The sequence below is a fragment of the Balaenoptera borealis genome (assembly GCF_965194805.1).
Source record: "Balaenoptera borealis genome assembly, chromosome: 15".
NCBI lineage: Eukaryota > Metazoa > Chordata > Mammalia > Artiodactyla > Balaenopteridae > Balaenoptera > Balaenoptera borealis.
The window spans coordinates 66,189,591-66,210,243 of NC_138871.1; the positions used below are offsets into that span (position 1 = coordinate 66,189,591).

Here is a 20,653-nt window from a genome sequence, read left to right on the forward strand (position 1 = left end):
GGCTTTGGTTATGTCGAGGAAAAGCTCAGACACTCTCAGGAAAACAAAACAAAACAAAAAACTCCCACTAGGTCCCTTGATGGTGAAGCCAAATAAGTAACTCCAGGGTAAGGGAATAAATGATTTAGCATAGTCTGACTTCAGAATCAAACTGGACAATGAAGGCACTTAAGAAGTCAGTGCAGTAGTGCAGTAGTAGTTTTCAACATTCCTTAGTCTGATGAGGACCATCTGTGGACAAGTGGCCCCCAGACTGCCTACTCTGTAATCCAAGCACCATGGTAAAGAGAGCCTGACTGACTAAAGAAGCATGATTCTGCTTTTCATGAAATATTAATTTAGTTTTTCTTTCTTTAAATTAGTCAATTATCTCCTGGCAGATTTTAATCAAGGTTAAGACTTGATTTGAAGGTTACCCCTGACCATCATTCTCAACCATATCCCCACTATTCTCATGCACTTTCCTTAACCCAAACACTGGTTCCTCTCCTTTCCAATCAGCTGCTACAAAATTTGGTGGTGGAAAGGAAGAAACAGAAGGCAAAAGGGCAAGTAGGGTAAAGGGTAACAGGGAAAAGGAGGAGTAAATATTTGGAACCCTTTCTGCCAGCTCAGAACTGGGGAAGGAAATTAAAGTCACCAAGGGAAGATTCTCAGCCTCACTCCTCCTCCTCCTCCTGAACTCTAGGTTCTGGGGAGACACAGAATTGGATCCTCTTCAACTTCCTCTTCTCTAACAGGTCTTTTTCATCAGATGTCAGAAGAAGACTTAGATGATTTGGCTCAGAATTTAAAGGACTTATACCATACCCCATCTTTTCTGAACTACTATCCGCTGGGTGAAGATATTGACATTATTTTTAATTTGAAAAGCACCTTCACAGAACCGGTTCTATGGAGGAAGGACCAACACCATCACCGTCTGGAGCAGCTGACCCTGAGTGGCCTGCTGGACACTCTTCAGAGCCCCTGCATCATCGAAGGGGAATCGGGCAAAGGGAAGTCCACTCTGCTGCAGCGAATTGCCATGCTCTGGGCCTCTGGAGAGTGCCAGGCTCTGACCAAGTTCAAATTAGTTTTATTTCTCCGTCTGAGCAGGGCCCAGGGTGGACTCTTCGAAACCCTCTGTGACCAACTCTTGGATATACCTGACACAATCAGGAAGCAGACTTTCATGGCCATACTACTGAAGCTACGGCAGAGGGTTCTTTTTCTCCTAGATGGCTACAATGAATTCAAGGCCCAGAACTGCCCAGAAATCGAAGCCCTAATAAAGGAAAACCACCGCTTCAAGAATATGGTCATCGTCACCACCACCACGGAGTGCCTGAGGTACATCAGGCAGTTTGGTGCGCTGATTGCCGAGGTGGGGGACATGACCGAGGACAGTGCCCAGGCTCTCATCCGGGAAGTGCTGATAAAGGAGCTTGCTGAAGGCTTGTTGCTCCAAATTCAGAAATCCAGGTGCTTGAGGAATCTGATGAAGACCCCTCTCTTTGTGGTCATCACTTGTGCAATCCAGATGGGGAAAAGTGAGTTCCACTCTAACACACAAACCACACTGTTCTGTGCCTTCTACGATCTGCTAATAAATAAAAACAAGCACAAACGTAAAGGGGTGGCTCCAAGTGAGGTCACTCGGAGCCTGGACCACTGTGGGGACCTAGCTCTGGAGGGCGTGTTCTCCCACAGGTTTGATTTTGAACCGGACGACTTGTCCAGTGTGAACGAGGATGTCCTGCTGACAACGGGACTCCTCTGTAAATACACAGCTCAACGGTTCAAGCCAAAGTATAAATTCTTTCATAAATCATTCCAGGAGTACACAGCAGGACGCAGACTCAGCAGTTTATTGACGTCTGAAGAGCCAGCAGAGGTGACCAAGGGGAACGGTCACTTGCAGAAAATGGTTTCCATTTCAGACATTACATCCAAGTACAGCAACCTGCTCCTGTATACGTGTGGGTCATCTGCCGAAGCCACCCGGACTATTCTGAAACACCTGGCATCAGTGTATCAACATGGCAGCCTCGGTGGGCTTTTCGTCACCAAGAGGCCTCTCTGGAGGCAGGAATCTATGCAAAATGTGAAAAGCACCACTGTGCAAGAAATTCTGAAAGCCATAAACATCAACGCCTTTACAGAGTGTGGCATCAATTTATTCTGTGAGAGTATATCCACATCAAACCTGAGAGAAGAATTTGAAGCTTTCTTTCATGGTAAAAGCCTACATATCAACTCAGAGAACATCCCTGATTACTTATTTGACTTCTTTGAAAACTTGCCTAATTGTGCAAGTGCTCTGGACTTTGTTAAACTAGACCTGTACGGGGGAGCTGTGGCTTCGCAGGATGAGACCGCAGAAGACGCAAGCAGGATCCACATGCAGGAGTCATCAGGAACCTACATTCCCAGCAGGGCTGTGTCTTTGTTCTTCAACTGGAAGCAGGAATTCAAGACATTGGAGGTCACACTCCGGGATTTCTGCAAGTTGAATAAGCAAGATATCAAATACCTGGGGAAAATATTCAGCTCTGCTACAAGCCTCAGGTTGTACATTAAGAGATGTGCCGGCGTGGCTGGAAGCCTCAGTTCGGTCCTCAGCACCTGTAAGAACATTCATTCCATCATAGTGGAAGCCAGTCCCCTCGCCTTAGAAGACGAGCGGCATATCACATCTGTGACAAACCTGCACACCTTAAGTATTCACGACCTAGGGACTCAACGGCTACCAGGTATTGTAAACATCAGCAGTTTAAGCTATAATCAAACCTGGCTAGTTACTGTGGAAATATTAGATATTATTTGTTTTGCTTGAAATTTTCTAATAGTTTCTACTAGTGTCAGGAAGTGGAAGGGCTTGGGAGAGACTTCCATGTGGGGGGAAGGCTGTCAGATTGGGAGCCCCTAGGAAGGATTCCCAGAGCTGAAGCTCTGTAGTCTGACTGAATAACTATGTAGTATATATATGGTAAAGTGTGTGTTTGTATGTTTGTCTGTGTATACAGTAGGTTAAGCTTGTCTTCTGTGAACCCTCCCTCTTGTCAGCATCTCTGTCTTAACCCAACGTTCACTGCTTTCCTGCCAAGTAGCACCCTTCCTTCTTTGAAGTCTGGGAGGAAATCCAACCATAAACTAATCACCTGCAGAAGCTGGTGGCTGACTGCGTCACTAGATTCTCATCTAGGAAATTGCAGCACATCCAGCCCCAGCCCCACTCCAAGTATCATTCACTTTGAAGGAAGATTTTGGGAACAGTTTTTGTCGAACATGAAGAAATTCCAGACTTCAGACACATACATGTAGGGTCAATCTTTCTGGGTAAAGGGGAGTTTTCCCCAGAGTCACAATAACACTAAAGGTGAGTGTCTCCCTTACCTGTGTAGTCCAGCCACACCTGTGTAGATCCGTCCTGTTGCCCAGAGCAGGGGCTGCTGAGTTCTGTGAAGCTATGGGCCAGCAGGAGCCTTGCTCTACATGACTGTAATCTGAGATTCATTTTCATCCACAAGTAGTTTCCCATTCGGCTCTGCCTCACTTGTCACCCTGTAGAGGACATTTTCTATCATTTTAAGAATCTAGAATCTTTTGTACAGATAAGCTTTGCAACCTCCTACTCAATGCAGGAAGGCCTTCTATAAGATTCTGGATAGTCACTCAGACTTTATTAGACTACCTTCTGTGTTAGGAGGCTTACCATCTTCTCTTGATGGCCATTCGTTTGTGCTGATATTGCAAACCGGTCACTTACGTGCTGAATTTGACCTACATATAATTAAAATTGTTCTTTTTAATGTTTGCCAATATTTTGTTCTTAATATTTTAAATTTATTTTTTGAGTAATATATTTACATGGTCCAAATTATAAAACAATCTATGATGAAAAGTCTCCTTCCATTCTCTCTCCCCTAGCTATGACTCTTCTCCCTAAAGGAGTTGCCACCATTTTGAAATTGGGAAATATGTGAAAATACAGGTTTCTCATTCCTCTTGAAAATTATAGATTTGACAACTGCACTTGGTAACAACTGGCTAGAGCTTCATGATCTGCTCCTACACTCTTCGGAAAGACACATAATCTCCAGTTGGGCACAAAGCCCACTTGTTCTACTTCTTGTAATAACATCATCTCCCTGGCCCTCTTTGACATTTGAGTTTGCAATCAGCACTTATTTTTTCTTATAGCTAGAATCTAGTCCCTACTGAAAGACATGCTGGTTATTTCCAGTTTGGGCAATTATAGATAGAACTACTAAAAACATTCTTATGAAAGTTTTTTATGTGAAAATAAGTTTTCCATTCACTTGGGTAAATATGTAGGATTAGCGTTGCTGAGCCATATGACAAGTGCTTGTTTAACTTTTTTGGAAACTTCCAAGCTATTTTCCACTTTGTACATTTTACATTTTCAGTAGCAATACATGAGAATTTTAGTTGCTCTGCATTCTCACTAGCATTTAGTATTATTTCTATTTTTCTCTTTTTGTCATTTTACAATAAGAAAAAAAAAAAACAGACAATACCAAGTGCTGATGAGGATGTGGAGCAACTGGAACTCTGTGTATAGTGTTATATCATCAGAGTTGGCTAATAAAAGTTGAAAATTCTTCACGTGCTTGTTTGCAACTTAGTGAAATGTCTCTTCAAGTTTTTACCCATTTTTTAAAAAGTACTTATTTATATTTTTATTTTGGCTGCACCAGGTCTTAGTTGCATCACGTGGGATCTTCACTGTGGCATGTGGGATCGTTAGTTGTGGCATGCGGGCTCTTAGTTGCAGCATGCAGACTTCTTAGTTGTGGCTTGAGGACTCTTAGTTGTGGCATGCATGCAGGATATAGTTCCCTGACCAGGGATCGAACCTGGGCCCCCTGCATTGGGAGCACGGAGTCTTACCCACTGGACCACCAGGAAAGTCCCTACCCATTTTTAATTGGGTCAATTTGTTTTCTTAATGTTGAGTTTTAAGTGTTTTTTTTTAATATATTCACGATACAAGTCCTTTGTGAGATAAGTGATTTGAAAATATTTTCTCCCAATCTGTAGCTAGTCTTTTCATTCTTTAACAGTGTCTTTCACAGAACAAAAGTTTTACATTTTGTTGCCATCCATTTTTTTTCTTTATGAATCATGCTTTTGGTGTCATGTCTAAGAACTCTTTGCATAAAGGTCATGATGATTTTTTCCTATATTTTCTTTTAAAGTTTTATGTTTTACGTTTAGATCTATGATCCATTTCGAGTTAACATTTGTGTAAGGTGTGAAGTTTAGATCAAGGTTCATTTTTCTTCCCTATGGATATCCAGTTGTTCTGTTTATTGAAATTACTATTCTTTCATGTTTGAATAGCCTTTGTATCTTTGCCCAAATTTTTTGGCTATAGTTGTATGGGTGTATTTCTGGATACTATTTTCCATTGATCTTTCATTTGCCAATACCCTTGTCTATCCCTTGCCAATACTACATTGTCTTAGTAACTTTTACTTTATAGTAAGTCATAAAATTGGGTAGTGTTATTTCTCCAACTTTCTTCTTCTTTTTCAAAATAATTTTAAAATATTCTAGTTCCTTTGTCCTTCCATATAAATTTTAGAATCACATTTTTTTTTTTTTTTTGGCTGCATCGCACTGCCTGTGGGATCTTAGTTCCCCAACCAGGGATTGAACCTGAGCCCTTAGCAGTGAAATCACGGAGTCCTAACCATTGGACTGCCAGGAAATTCCCAAGAATCACATTGTTTATATCATCAAACACTCTTCTTGGGATCTTGGTTGGAATTACATTAAATCTATCGAACAATTTAGGGAGAATTGACATTGTTATTATGTTGACTCTATGACCATGGTTTCTCTTTCTATTTGTTTAGATTTTCCTTGATTTCTTTTTTCACCATTTTGTACTTTTCATCATGTTGATTGTGTATATGTTTTTTAGATTTATACCTTTTTCATTCTTTTGGAGCTATTGTAAATGGTAACTTTAAAAAATTTGGTTACCAATTATTTATTGCTACTACAGAAATACAGTTGATTTTTGTGTGTTGATCTTGTACTCTATACCTTTGATAAACTTATTTCATGTCCCTTCCAAAAGGATTATTTTCATTTCTTCCTTTCCAATTTTGTATTCCTTTTATTTATTCATTTTTTAAAAATAAATTTATTTAGTTATCTTTGGCTGCATTGGGTCTTCGTTGCTGCGCGCGGGCTTTCTCTAGTTGCAGCGAGCAGGGGCTACTGTTGGTTGCGGTGTGCGGGCTTCTCATTGTGATGGCTTCTCTTGTTGTGGAGCACAGGCTCTAGGTGCGCAGGTGGGCTCTAGAGCACGGGCTCAGTAGTTGTGGTGCACAGGCTTAGTTGCTCTGCAGCATGTGGGATCTTCCCAGACCAGGGATCGAACACATGTCCCCTGCATTGGCAGGCGAATTCTTAACCACTGCGCCACCAGGGAAGTCCCTGTATTCCTTTTATTTCCTTTTCCTGCCGTACTGCACTGATTATGACTTGCAGTATAGTGTTGAATAGGAGAGGTGAAAGTGAACATCCTCCCTTGTTCCTGATCCTAGAGAGTAAGCATTCAGACTTTCACCATGAAGTGTGATGCTAACTGTAGTTTTTTTGAAGGTGCCTTTTATCAGGTTGGGGAAGTGTCCTTCTATTCCTAGGTTGCTGAGAATTTTTATCATGAATGGTTATTGGATTGTATCAGCTATTTTTGCTGTATCAATTTATATGATCATGTAGTTTTTCTTCATTAGACTGTTAATATAGTGAAGTACATGGATTGATTTCCAAATATCAAAACAGTCCTGCATTCCCTGTATGAAGCTCACTTGGTGGTAGTATAATATTCTTTTTATATATGGCTGGACTCCTTGGTAATATTTTGTTGAGGATTTCATAAGTGATATTGGTTTGAAGTTTTCTTTTGTTTTATTCCCTTAGTCTGGGTTTCAGATTGGTTAATGGTAGTGTCATAAAATGAGTTGGGAAGTGTTGTCTGTATTTCTGTTTCCTGGAAATGATTGTATAGAATTGGTGTTATTTCTTCCTTGAAAGTTTGGTAGAATTTGCAAGTTAAATTATCTGTGCCTGCAGCTTTCTTTTTTGGAAAATTTTAAACTACAAATTCAATTTCCTTGGTTATACTGGACTATTCAGATTACTTATGTAACGTTGGCTAAGTTTTACTAGTTTGTGCCTTTCAAGAAATTGTGCAATTTTGTCTATGTTGTCAAATTTATGCATGTAGATTTGTTCATATTATTCTCTATCCTTTTAACCTCTGTGATTTCTGTAATGATATCTTCCCTTTCATTTCTGATATTGGTAATTTGTTATTCCTCATTTTTTCTTTGTCAGTCTTGCTAGAAATTTATCAATTTTATTGATCTTTTCAAAGATATAGCTTTTAATTTCCATTGATTTTCCCCTATTGTTTCTGTTTGTGATTTGTTATTGATTTCTGCCCTTATCTTTATTATTTTATTGCTTCGTCTTGCATTGGGTTTATTTTGCTCCTCTCTCTCTAGTTTCTGAACTCGTAAGCTTAGGTTGTTGATTTGAAAACTTTCCTTATTTCTAATATAAGCATTCAATGCTCTAAACCTCCCTTTAAGTAACTGTTAACTGGAGATTTTGATATATTTTATTTTTATTTCTGTATTTTTCAAAACATTGTCTAATTTTCCTTGAGACTTCCTGTTTTATCCATGCTTGTTTAGAAGTGCGTTGTTTAATTTCCAACTGTTTGGAGATTTCCCAGTTATCTTTCTGTTATTGTTTTCCATTGTAATTCCATTGTATTTTGAAAACATGCTTTTAGCTAAGGAAGATCCCCATCTCTCACCAAAAAAATATATTTTCGTGTCAATTTCATGAGCATTTCTTGCCCATAGTGACAACTAAAATCTTTTGATTGGTAACAGAAATATAGTAAATGACAGCTGAACACAGTCCAATCCCTTTTCTTTGGCAGGTGGTCTGACTGACAGCTTAGGTAATTTGAAGAACCTTATGAAGCTCATACTGGATAACATTAAGATGAATGAGGAAGATGCTATAAAACTAGGTCAGATTTTTGTTTTCTCTAATATATTTACTAATACAAGTTTGATAATAAGAACAGCTAAGACTCTTTGACACTGGCTGTGTCTATACAAGGCAACGATGCCTTTATGTACTTGGTGTCTTAATGCATTTCCTTTCCTTTTTTTTTTTTTTTTTTGCAGCTGAAGGTCTGACAAATCTGAAAAAGATGTGTTTACTTCGTTTGACCCACTTGTCTGATATAGGGGAGGGAATGGATTACATAGTCAAGTCTCTGTCAGCTGAACCCTGTGACCTTAAAGAAATCCAATTAGTCTCCTGCTGCCTGTCCGGAAATGCTGTGAAAACCCTAGGTAACTGCTGCCTGCATTATGAAAACAGTGTAAGAAAACATGCGATATTTTCATACTAAGGCATGCTAAGTCTCTCAAATGGAAATTTAATTTTAAGGGAAACTGGAAAAGATAATAAAGACTTCTAGGTAATATCTAACTTGTTTTTAATGACCTTCTTCATGACTGGAATGAAAATTTACTATGGATGAATAATAGGAGAGAATTTCAGGATAATTGAAGATGTCATTTTAAGAAAAGGTAAAGAGGAAGAAAATAAGAAATAGGTGCTTGAAGCTTGGCACATATTCTGTTATATAATAACTGCTTAATAAAAATTTGGGTGAATGGATAAACAAGTGATTGAGAAGCAGAGAGAGAAGGATTTCCTTAAATGTTTTCAGGCTTTCCAATGCTTATCTATTGCCCTGTTAAGATGGAGTTAATGTGCATCAATATGAGTTGAGTCTTTTGAGTTCTTAAAGTGTGCATATACCAAGTATGGAGAAACCTTTGCATATTTCTGGATAAACTAGATATGTTCGATTCAGATTTTTTTTAATTTAGATTTTGGTAAAAAAGATGGTCTAGCCCTCTTAAAAACAGAATACACAACTGCTAGGAGTTTGTAAAGTTTCCTAAGGAAACTATTTATATGCCAACATAAACCAAAAGCTAGAGAAACCCAGGATTAGAAAAGGCCAGATAAACAACGGAAAGCATGAGAATGATGAGCATACTCCTTTACTTCTCTACTTGCCCTGCGGAGAGAAAGGTTTAGAACTGAAAATAGCAGCTGTACCCTTTTTAAGAGGAGTTCTGCAGGTTTTTTATTTTAAACCAAATCCCAGAAGATATTTTATTCTAAGAAAAGGGGTCATATGATTGCTTAAAAATAATAATAGCTAATATTATAACAAGAGTATATATTCATTAAAAAATTGACTAATTTTTTAAAGGAGATTTTTCTCATTAGTCTTGATAGGAAAAACTTCAACTAGATTAAACAACCATGATAAATATCTGAAATGAAAAGAATTAAGCAGTGATCAGCTAGAGTGATGGCATTTTATGATTAATGTTTACATGTAATATAGTTTTCCAAATTTTAACCTCAGTATATTTATGTCTTTGTCATTAAAATACATGTCTTGTAGATGGAGTTGGGTCTTGCTTTAAAAAAAAAAAATCTAGTCTTATTAATCTCTTTAACTGGAGTGTTTAATCCATTTACATTTAATGTAATTATTTATAGGACTAGATTTCCGTTAGTCATTTTGCTATTTGTTTTCTATTTTTCTCATCTGTCTTTTTTTAATTTCTAAGTTTTTATTATTAGTATCACCACTATGACATTAACAAAATCATCTAAACTGAGTACACAAAGAACAGCTCATCTCATCTGGTTTTTGTTCCTTTGTTTCTCCTTCATGATAGGGCATTTTAGAATTGTAAGCACCCTCACAGTTTATTTAGTTCATCTTCCTTATTCTAAAGATGAAGACACTGAGGCTTAGAGAAATGGAGTGACTTTACTAAAGTGACATAAAAACTATATTCCCGGATGCTTTAGGCTTTTTGTGAACTCAATTTTTTTAGTCAGAACTTAGAACAAGGAAATATCCGTGCACCAGTCATAGTCGTGGCAATTGGGGGTTAAACCTATCCAGATACTTTTTGAAATAAATAAATAAATTAATCAAGTCAAATAATGGTTTTATACTATCAACAAAGAAAACAAGGACTCAGAATTCTTCTAAGGATATTTTAAAATGCATTTATAGTTCCCTGAAAGTCTTATTGTTTTGGATTAAAAAATTTTTTTTTTGCAGCTCAGAATCTTCACAACTTGGCCAAACTGAGCATTCTTGATTTATCTGAAAATCATCTGGAAAAGGATGGAAATGAAGCTCTTCTTGAACTAAGTAAGAATGACAATTTAGGGACTTCCCTGGTAGTCCAGTGGCTAAGACTCTGCACTTCCACTGCAGGGGGCGGTGCAGGTTCAATCCCTGGTCAGGGAACTAAGATCCCACATGCAGCGCCGTGTGGCCAAAAAAAAAAAAAAAAACGAATTGATAACTTAGCCAAAATCAAATACTCAAATAGTCATCATTATCAGATACTCAAATAGTTTATCCACATATGCCTTACTAGATGGACCTTAAGTAGGTCATTTAGCCCTTCCTTAAACTGCCCTTGAGGAATACAGGCCCATGGCTTTTGAGTTACCAGTTTTCCCATACTCACTGCACCTGAGACTCCCACCTACTTGTCTCCTTCTAGTGAGCTAGTGTCTGAGAGTAAGTGATATTCAAGACAAATCTGCTTAAGTTAGTGATAAGATTTTTAAGGTGTGATAATGCTAATGTGATTATGTTAGAATTAGAAACCTGATACTTAACTGTCTGAGATTTGCTTCAAAATAATATAGAAGGGAAGGAATTTGATGACGATGAAGCAAGGTTGTCCATGGTTCAAGGTTTGTTGAAAGTTGGCTTATTAGTACATATAATTTCATTATACTGTTCTGTATGTTTGTATATTCTTGAACACTTCCCGTAAAAATATTAACAAAAAAACCAAGTAGATCCTTATTGCACATTGAGCAGGCTGCAGAGATAAAAATCATTCCTTCTCCCACATCAATTTTGAGATGGATCCAATTCCTGAACTGCTCTCTGGTTCTTCAAGTTGACAGGCTGCACATCTTGGAACAGCTAAACGTGCTGATGCTGCCCTGGTGCAGTGATGTACGAGTCAGCTTGGCCAGGCTGCTGGAGCAACTGAAGGGGGCCCCACAGCTCATCAAGCTTGGGCTGAGAAACTGGAGACTCACAGATGCAGAGATTAGAATTCTAGGTAGGTACACGCACAGAGCCAAGAGAAAAGAAGTTAGCCCTCACAAAGTTCTTCAGTTGGCTTGCTCTATTTAGTTAGTTAGTTAGCATCTTTATTTATTTATTTGCCTCCTCTTTTTTATATAGATATATTGAAAGAGGGTTCATACATGTTAAGGAGTAAAATGATTGAAAACACTGGCCTGCCTTCAGGTTTTTAAGCATTTCACCTACAGTGTTAAAAGGAAAAATATTCACGTTACCTGACAAGGTGTATCGTGTTAGGAATTGCTCTTCTAGCCTTAACTGTCTGAAATTCAGCAATGCCCTTCCAATCTTGGGAAATATTTTTACGTCACTTGTTGGGTATTCAAAACATGTAAAGGTAAGTGCAACTTTATGTAAATGGGGTCATGGAATATCTTTAAGTAGCTGTGATATAATCCAGGAACAAACAGAGATACATAAATGACTGAAGACAATGATAGTTTCAGGCAGTTGATGAAGGGTCTGCATGCTCTCTGTATTAGTTATCAATGTCTGTGTAAGATTACCCCAAAACGTAGTGGCTTAAAACAACTATAAACATTATCTCACGTTTCGGTGGGTCAGGAATTTGGAAGCAGCTTAGCTGGGTGGTTCTGGCTTAGGCTCTGTCATGACTGGGGCTGCTGGAGACCTGATTCCAAGGTGGCTCCTCACTTGGTTGGCAGGTTAATGCTGGCTGTTGGCTGGAGGCCTTAGTTTCTCATGCCTGGACCTCTCCATAGACTGCTTGCATGTCCTCACAACATGGCCGCTCACTTCCTCCAGAGCAAGAAATCCAAGGGAGAACCAATTAGAAGTTGCAATATCTTTTATGACCTAGCCTTGGAAGACCATTTCTGGTCATCTCTGCTGTGTCCTATGGGTTACCCAGGTCAGCCCAATCCACTGTGGGAGGGGACAACACAGAAGAGTGAATACTAGGAGATGAGAATCATTGGAGCCAACTTGAAGGCTGACTACCATATTACCTGAGGCAAAGGACTAGTGAAAACAGCCTTGACTGCCTTCATTTCCCTCATGGATTGTCTAGAATATATTCATAGTATATATATCATAAAACTTACCATTTTAACCATTTTTAAGTCTACAGTTTTGCGGCATTCACATTCTTATGCAACCACCATCACCATCCATCTCCAGAACTTTTTCATTCTCCCTGGCTGAAACTCTACCCATTAAAGACTAACTCCCCTCTTTTAAAAACCTTCTCTCTTAGAGATGCGTATGTCTTTAAGTCCTTATGCTGCCCAAAGTTTTTTTTTTTTTAAACATCTTTATTGGAGTATAATTGCTTTACAATGGTGTGTTAGTTTCTGCTTTATAACAAAGTGAATCAGCTATACATATACATATATCCCCATATCTCCTCCCTCTTGTGTCTCCCTCCCACCCTCCCTATCCCACCCCTCTAGGTGGTCACAAAGCACGGAGCTGATCTCCCTGTGCTATGCGGCTGCTTCCCACTTGCTATCTGTTTTACATTTGGTAGTGTATATATGTCCATGCCACTCTCTCACTTTGTCCCAGCTTACCCTTCCCCCTCCCCGGGTCCTCAAGTCCATTCTCTACGTCTGTGTCTTTATTCCTCTCCTGCCCCCAGGTTCTTTGAAACCTTTTTTTTTTTTTTTTTTTTAGATTCCATATATATATGTTAGCATACGGTATCTGTTTTTCTCTTTCTGACTTACTTCACTCTGTATGACAGTCTCTAGGTCCATCCACCTCACTACAAATAACTCAATTTTGCTTCTTTTTAATGGCTGAGTAATATTCCATGGTATATATGTGCCACATCTCCTTTATCCATTCATCTATCCATGGACACTTAGGTTGCTTCCATGTCCTGGCTATTGTAAATAGAGCTGCAATGAACATTGTGGTACATGACTCTTTTTGAATTATGGTTTTCTCAGGGGATATGCCCAGTAGTGGGATTGCTGGGTTGTATTCTGGTTCTATTTTTAGTTTTTTAAGGAAACTCCATACTGTTCTCCATAGTGGCTGTATCAATTTACATTCCCACCAACAGTGCAAGAGGGTTCCCTTTTCTCCACACCCTCTCCAGCATTTATTGTTTGTAGATATTTTAATGATGGCCATTCTGACTGGTGTGATGTGATACCTCATTTTAGTTTTGATTTGCATTTCTCTAATGATTAGTGATTTTGAGAATCCTTTCATGTGTTTGTTGGCAATCTGTATATCTTCTTTGGAGAAATGTCTATTTAGGTCCTCTGCCCATATTTGGATTGGGTTGTTTGTTTTTTTAATATTGAGCTGCATGAGCTGGTTGTAAATTTTGGAGATTAATCCTTCATCAATTGCTTCATTTGCAAATATTTTCTCCCATTCTGAGGGTTGTCTCTTCATCTTGTTTATGGTTTCCTTTGCTGTACAAAAGCTTTTAAGTTTCATTAGGTCCCATTTGTTTATTTTTGTTTTTATTTCCATTTCTCTAGGAGGTGGGTCAAAAAGGATCTTGCTGTGATTTATGTCATAGAGTGTTCTGCCTATGTTTTCCTCTAAGAGTTTTATAGTGTCTGGCCTTAAATTTAGGCCTTTAATCCATTTTGAATTTATTTTTGTGTATGGTGTTAGGGAGTGTTCTAATTTCATTCTTTTACACGTAGCTATCCAGTTTTCCCAGCATCACTTATTGAAGAGGCTGTCTTTTCTCCATTGTATATTCTTGCCTCCTTTATCAAATATAAGGTGACTATATGTGCATGGGTTTAACTCTGGGCTTTCTATCCTGTTCCATTGATCTATATTTCTGTTTCAGTGCCAGTACCATACTGACTTGATTACTGTAGCTTTGTAGTATAGTCTGAAGTCAGAGAACCTGATTCCTCCAGCTCCATTTTTCTTTCTCAAGATTGCTTTCGCTATTTGGGGTCTTTTGTGTTTCCATACAAATTATGAATTTTTTTGTTCTAGTTCTGTGAAAAATGCCAGTGGTAGTTTGATAGGGATTGCATTGAATCTGTAGATTGCTTTGGGTAGTATAGTCATTTTCACAATGTTGATTCTTCCAATCCAAGAACATGGTATATCTCTCCATCTGTTTGTATCATCTTTAATTTCTTTCATCAGTGTCTTATAGTTTTCTGCATACAGTTCTTTTGTCTCCTTAGGTAGGTTTATTCCTAGCTATTTTATTCTTTTTGTTGCAATGGTAAATGGGAGTGTTTCCTTAATTTCTCTTTCAGATTTTTCATCATTAGTGTATAGGAATGCAAGAGATTTCTGTGCATTAATTTTGTATCCTGCTACTTTACCAGATTCATTGATTAGCTCTAGTAGTTTTCTGGTAGCATCTTTAGGATTCTCTATGTATAGTATCATGTCATCTGCAAACAGTGACACCTTTACTTCTTCTTTTCTGATTTGGATTCCTTTTATTTCTTCTTCTTCTCTGATTGCTGTGGCTAAAACTTCCGAAACTGTATTGGATAATAGTGGTGAGAGTGCACAACCTTGTCTTCTTCCTGATCTTAGAGGAAATGGTTTCAGTTTTTCACCATTGACAATGATGTTGGCTGTTGTTTGTCAGATATGGCCTTTATAATGTTGAGGTAAGTTCCCTCTATGCCTACTTTCTGCAGGGCTTTTATCATAAATGGGTGTTGAATTTTGTCGAAAGCTTTTTCTGCATCTATTGAGATGATCATATGGTTTTTCTCCTTCAATTTGTTAATATGGTTTATCACATTGATTGGTGTGTATATAGAAGAATCCTTGCATTCCTGGGATAAACCCCACTTGATCATGGTTTATGATCCTTTTAATGTGCTGTTGGATTCTGTTTGCTAGTATTTTGTTGAGGATTTTCACATCTATGTTCATCAGTGATATTGGCCTGTAGTTTTCTTTCTTTGTGACATCTTTGTCCGGTTTTGGTATCAGGGTGATGGTGGCCTCGTAGAATGAGTTGGGGAGTGTTCCTCCCTCTGCTATACTTTGGAAGAGTTTGAGAAGGATAGGTGTTAGCTCTTCTCTAAATGTTTGATAGAATTCGCCTGTGAAGCCATTTGGTCCTGGGCTTTTGTTTGTTGGAAGATTTTTAGTCACAGTCTCAATTTCAGTGCTTGTGATTGGTCTGTTTATATTTTCTATTTCTTCCTGGTTCAGTCTCAGAAGGTTGTGCTTTTCTAAGAATTTGTCCATTTCTTCCAGATTGTCCATTTTATTGGCATATAGTTTCTTGTAGTAATCTCTCATGATCCTTTGTATTTCTGCAGTGTCAGTTGTTACTTCTCCTTTTTCATTTCTAATTCTATTGATTTGAGTCTTCTCCCTTTTTTTCTTGATGAGTCTGGCTAATGGTTTATCAATTTTGTTTATCTTCTCAAAGAACCAGCTTTTAGTTTTATTGATCTTTGCTATCGTTTCCTTCATTTCTTTTTCATTTATTTCTGATCTGATCTTTATGAGTTCTTTCTTTCTGCAAACTTCGGGTTTTTTTTTTGTTGTTGTTCTTCTTTCTCTAATTGCTTTAGCTGTAAGGTTAGGTTATTTGAGATGTTTTTTTGTTTCTTGAGGTAGGATTGAATTGCTATAAACTTTCCTCTTAGAACTGCTTTTGCTGCATCCCATAGGTTTTGGGTTGTCATGTTTTCATTGCCATTTGTCTCTAGGTATTTTTTGATTTCCTCAGTGATCTCTTGGTTATTTAGCAGTGTCTTGTTTAGCCTCCACATCTTTGTATTTTTTACAGATTTTTTTCCAGTAGTTGATATCTACTCTCATAGCATTGTGGTCAGAAAAGATACTTGATACGATCTCAATTTTCTTAAATTTACCAAACCTTGACTTGTAACCCAAGATATGATCTATCCTGGAGAATGTTCCATGAGCACTTGAGAAGAAAGTGTATTCTGTTGTTTGTGGATGGAATGTCCTATAAATATCAATTAAGTCCATCTTATTTAATGTATCATTTAAAGCTTGTGTTTCCTTATTTATTTTTATTTTAGGTGATCTGTCCATTGGTGAAAGTGGGGTGTTAAAGTCCCCTACTATGATTGTGTTACTGTCGATTTCCCCTTTTATGGCTGTTAGCATTTGCCTTATGTATTGAGGTGCTCCTATGTTGGGTGCATAAATATTTACAATCGTTATATCTTCTTCTTGGATTGATCCCTTGATCATTATGTCTTTGTCTCTTGTAATAGTCTTTATTTTAAAGTCTATCTTGTCTGATATGAGAATTGCTACTCCAGCTTTCTTTTGATTTCCCTTTGCATGGAATATCTTTTTCCATCCCCTCACTTTCAGTCTGTATGTGTCCCTAGGTCTGAAGTGGGTGTCTTGTAGACAGCATATATACGGGTCTTGTTTTTGTATCCATTCAGCTAGTCTATGTCTTTTGGTGGGAGCATTTAATCCATTTACATTTAAGGTAATTATCAATATGTATGCTCCCATTACCATTTTCTTAATTGTTTTGGGTTTGTTATTGTAGGTCTTTTCCTTCTCTTGTGTTTCCTGCCTAGAGAAGTTCCTTTAGCATTTGTTGTAAAGCTGGTTTGGTGGTGGTGAATTCTCTTAGCTTTTGCTTGTCTGTAAAGGTTTTAATTTCTCTGTCAAATCTGAATGAGATGCTTGCAGGGTAATCTTGGTTGTAGGTTTTTCTCTTTCGTCACTTTAAATATGTCTTGCCACTCCCTTCTGGCTTGCAGAGTTTCTGCTGAAAGATCAGCTGTTAACCTTATGGGGATTCCCTTGTATGTTATTTGTTGTTTTTCCCTTGCTGCTTTTAATATTTTTTCTTTGTATTTAATTTTTGATAATTTGATTAATATGTGTCTTGGTGTGTTTCTCCTTGGATTTATCCTGTATGGGACTCTCTGCGCTTCCTGGACTTGATTATTTCCTTTCCCATATTAGGGAAGTTTTCAACTATAATCTCTTCAAATATTTTCTCAGTCCCTTTCTTTTTCTCTTCTTCTTCTGGGACCCCTATAATTCGAATGTTGGTGCGTTTAATGTTGTCCCAGTAGTCTCTAAGACTGTCCTCAATTCTTTTCATTCTTTTTCTTTATTCTGCTCTGCAGTAGTTATTTCCACTATTTTATCTTCCAGGTCCCTTATCCGTTCTTCTGCCTCAGTTATTCTGCTATTGATTCCTTCTAGAGAATTTTTAATTTCATTGATTGTGTTGTTCATCATTGTTTATTGCTGTTTAGTTCTTCTAGGTCCTTGTTAAACGTTTCTTGTATTTTCTCCATTCTGTTTCCAAGATTTTGGATCATCTTTAGTATCATTACTCTGAATTCTTTTTCAGGTAGACTGCCTATTTCCTCTTCATTTGTTTGGTCTGGTGGGTTTTTACCTTGCTCCATCTGCTGTGTGTTTCTGTGTCTTCTCATTTTGCTTAACTTACTGTGTTTGGGGTCTCCTTTTCACAGGCTGCAGGTTCCTGTTGTTTTTGGTGTCTGCCCCCAGTAGCTAAGGTTGGTTCAGTGGGTTGTGTAGGCTTCCTGGTGGAGGGGGCTGGTGCCTGTGTTCTGGTGGATGAGGCTGGATCTTGTCTTTCTGGTGGGCAGGACCACGTCTGCAGGTGTGTTTTGGGGTGTCTGTGACCTTATTATGATTTTAGGCAGCCTCTCTGCTAATGGGTGGCGTTGTGTTCCTGTCTTGCTAGTTGTTTGGCATGGGGCGTCCAGCACTGTAGCTTGCTGGTTGTTGAGTGGAGCTGGGTCTTAGCGTTGAGATGGAGATCTCTGGGAGAGCTTTCGCCGTTTGAGATTACACGGAGTTGGGAAGTCTCTGGTGGACGAATGTCCTGAACTCAGATCTCCCACCTCAGAGGCACAGGCCTGACACCTGGCTGGAGCACCAAGACCCTGTCAGCCACATGGCTGCTGGTCTTGCAGAGTCTCCTGGAGAGGCCTTCCCAAAGGTTTTGCCTTTCTTAGTGGTGCTCCAAGTTATGGATCTTTCCTTCCCTTAATTTCTAACTCCACTTCCATCTCCTCTACCCACTCACTTTCCTTAACCCACCAAATCATATCATTTTGGCTGTCATTCTTTCAGGCTTCCCTGCCATTCCAGTTGACACTGGAAGCAGGTGGCTTCTGTGACAGACTAATTAGTTAGCTAATAAATAATCCCTCTCAGGTAACCTCATACCTAAAGCAAGTTGGAAAGGATATGTCTTTTCTTCAAGGAGGCTGTTGGGGAGTGTGTAGAATTAGAATTACAGGTAGGGGAGGCATTTTTAGGTAAAGACCTTTTACCATCTTTCAAATCTTTACGTAGGTAGTTGCTTAATTTGCCCACTTCTGAGGCTGGCCATCGAGACCAGAGAAGGAGATGGTGTGTTTATTAAGAACTAAGCTAGGCAGTAATTTGCCATTTTACTTTAATAGCCTAGTGCCTAATCGCCTCCATATGTAAATGAGAAATTTAAACATAACAGAAGACAGCTGACTCTTGGAAATTTGGCTGTTATGATGTACCCCAAAATGCAAGTGAAAAAAATAACTAAATGAACACTCAATAGTAGTCGCTAATTTGTTCTCAAAATGTTTTTAAAAAGAATTTGTGCAATTATCATTATATGTCTAATAAAACATAACATTATTATCCCTGTTTTATAAAGAAACAGGGACATCAGCAGGTTGCCATACTGAAGCAGGGAGAGGGTTAGAGACAGAAGAGTTGATCAAAGGAGGGAGAGAGTGTAGGTGCTGGCATGGCTCCCCTCCAGCCATTTCCTCCACCTCCCAGAGGTATAAAAAGCAGTCTGCTTGGGCTTGAGGCATAAGCTGAAGAGTGAAAGCCAAGCGTTCTCTGCCTTTGGTCTCTAGCCAGGTGATGAGAGTGCTATCTGTCAGAGGCTCCATCATTATGAAGTGGTGCATTTGTTTTGGAGTCAGGAAGACCTGCCCATCCCTTCTGCTTGATAGATGTATGGTCTGCAGCAACGTGAAGTCTCTGAGCCTCAGTTTGCTCATGTGTCAAATGGGGAAAATTATGATGTCTACCATATGAGAGGTTATTGTGCTAATCCGTAATTGAGCTAATGCATATTAAGAAATTCAACATTGACCCACTGTATATGCTCAATAAATGGTACTATGATCATTATCCTCTGGGGGGCTTCAAGGGGAACCAGATGCTAGGGTCATTGTCCTTTAAAAAAGATCTTCCTTGGCCTGCAAAATAAAATATAACCTGCTCGCTTTTGATGTATAAGACCCTTTATAACAGAGTCTCAATACACCTTCCTCTCCACCTTTATCTTCTGCATGCCTCCCCACCTCTGTGAGGTTCCATCCTCATGGAACTCTTGCTAGTCCCCAGAAATGCCTTTGTATATGCACTCCCTCTAGGAAGTCCTTCACCTCCTCCTATAGTCCTTTAAGACCAAGCTGACATATCTCCTTCTTGGTGAAATAGTCTCCTTATGCTCCCTCTTCTGCACCCCTACACGTAACCTAGATGGTGGTTTTAAGCCTCTTGTCCTGAGTCTTTCGAACTTTTTTTGACTAGGACCCACATTTTAAAAATACATTTTATCTCATGATCCAATACACACGTATATATACATTTTTAAAGTTTCACAGAAAGTAATTATCTTTTGCTATGTGTGATACACTCTGTTATTTTCTATTCTTTCTATCTAACCAATTTCACTTAAAACAAATGCTGATTGCAATCCATTAAATTCATCTCATGTTCCTCTAAAGGAGGGGATACCCTGAAGCTTAAAACAAAACACTTATCCAAAAAAGGAACCCTGTTTCACTGCTGGTAGGAATGTAAGTTGGTGCAGCCACTATGGAAAACGGTATGGAGGTTCCTTTAAAAACTAAAAATAGAGTTACCATATGATCCAGCAATCCTAGTCCTGGGCATATATCCTGAGAAAACTCTAATTCAAAAAGATACATGCACCCCAGTGTTCATAGCACTATTTACAAGAGCTGAGACATGGAAGCAACCTAAATGTCCATTGACAGATGAATGCATAAAGAAGATGTGGTGCATATATACAATGGAATATTACTTAGCCATAAAAAGCATGAAAAAATGCCATTTGCAGCAACATGGATGGATCTAGAGATGATCATATTAAGTGAAGTAAGTCAGAGAAAGACAAATATCATATGATATCACTTATATGTGGAATCTAAAAAAATGATGCAAATACTTATTTACAGAACAGAAACAGACTCACAGACATAGAAAACAATCTTAGGGTTACCAAAGGGGACAGCGGGGGCAGGGAGAGAATTTGGGATTAACATATACACACTACTATACATAAAACGGATGGGCAAGCAGGACCTACTGTACAACACAAGGAACTATATTCAATATCTTGTAATAACGTATAATGGAAAAGAATCTGAAAAAGAAAAAATATACATACAT

The 20,653-nt window shown here is 38.5% G+C and overlaps 1 protein-coding gene across 7 annotated transcripts in view; it reads left to right on the top strand.

Annotated features, from left to right (window-relative positions):
- The window catches only part of NLRC4 (NLR family CARD domain containing 4), a 48,049-nt gene that overhangs the window by 16,467 nt on the left and 10,929 nt on the right, over positions 1-20,653 (top strand). For 3 of the 7 annotated variants that reach the window (XM_082356696.1, XM_082356698.1, XM_082356697.1), the window contains 5 exons: positions 741-2,735; positions 7,979-8,071; positions 8,232-8,402; positions 10,214-10,306; positions 11,076-11,243. In XM_082356696.1, the coding sequence (XP_082212822.1) occupies positions 741-2,735; positions 7,979-8,071; positions 8,232-8,402; positions 10,214-10,306; positions 11,076-11,243 (2,520 nt within the window). Of the gene's footprint in view, positions 1-740; positions 2,736-7,978; positions 8,072-8,231; positions 8,432-10,213; positions 10,375-11,075; positions 11,244-20,653 lie in introns of those variants that run through there. The other 4 variants (XR_014234761.1, XM_082356700.1, XM_082356699.1 and 1 more) reach the window with 4 other exon arrangements.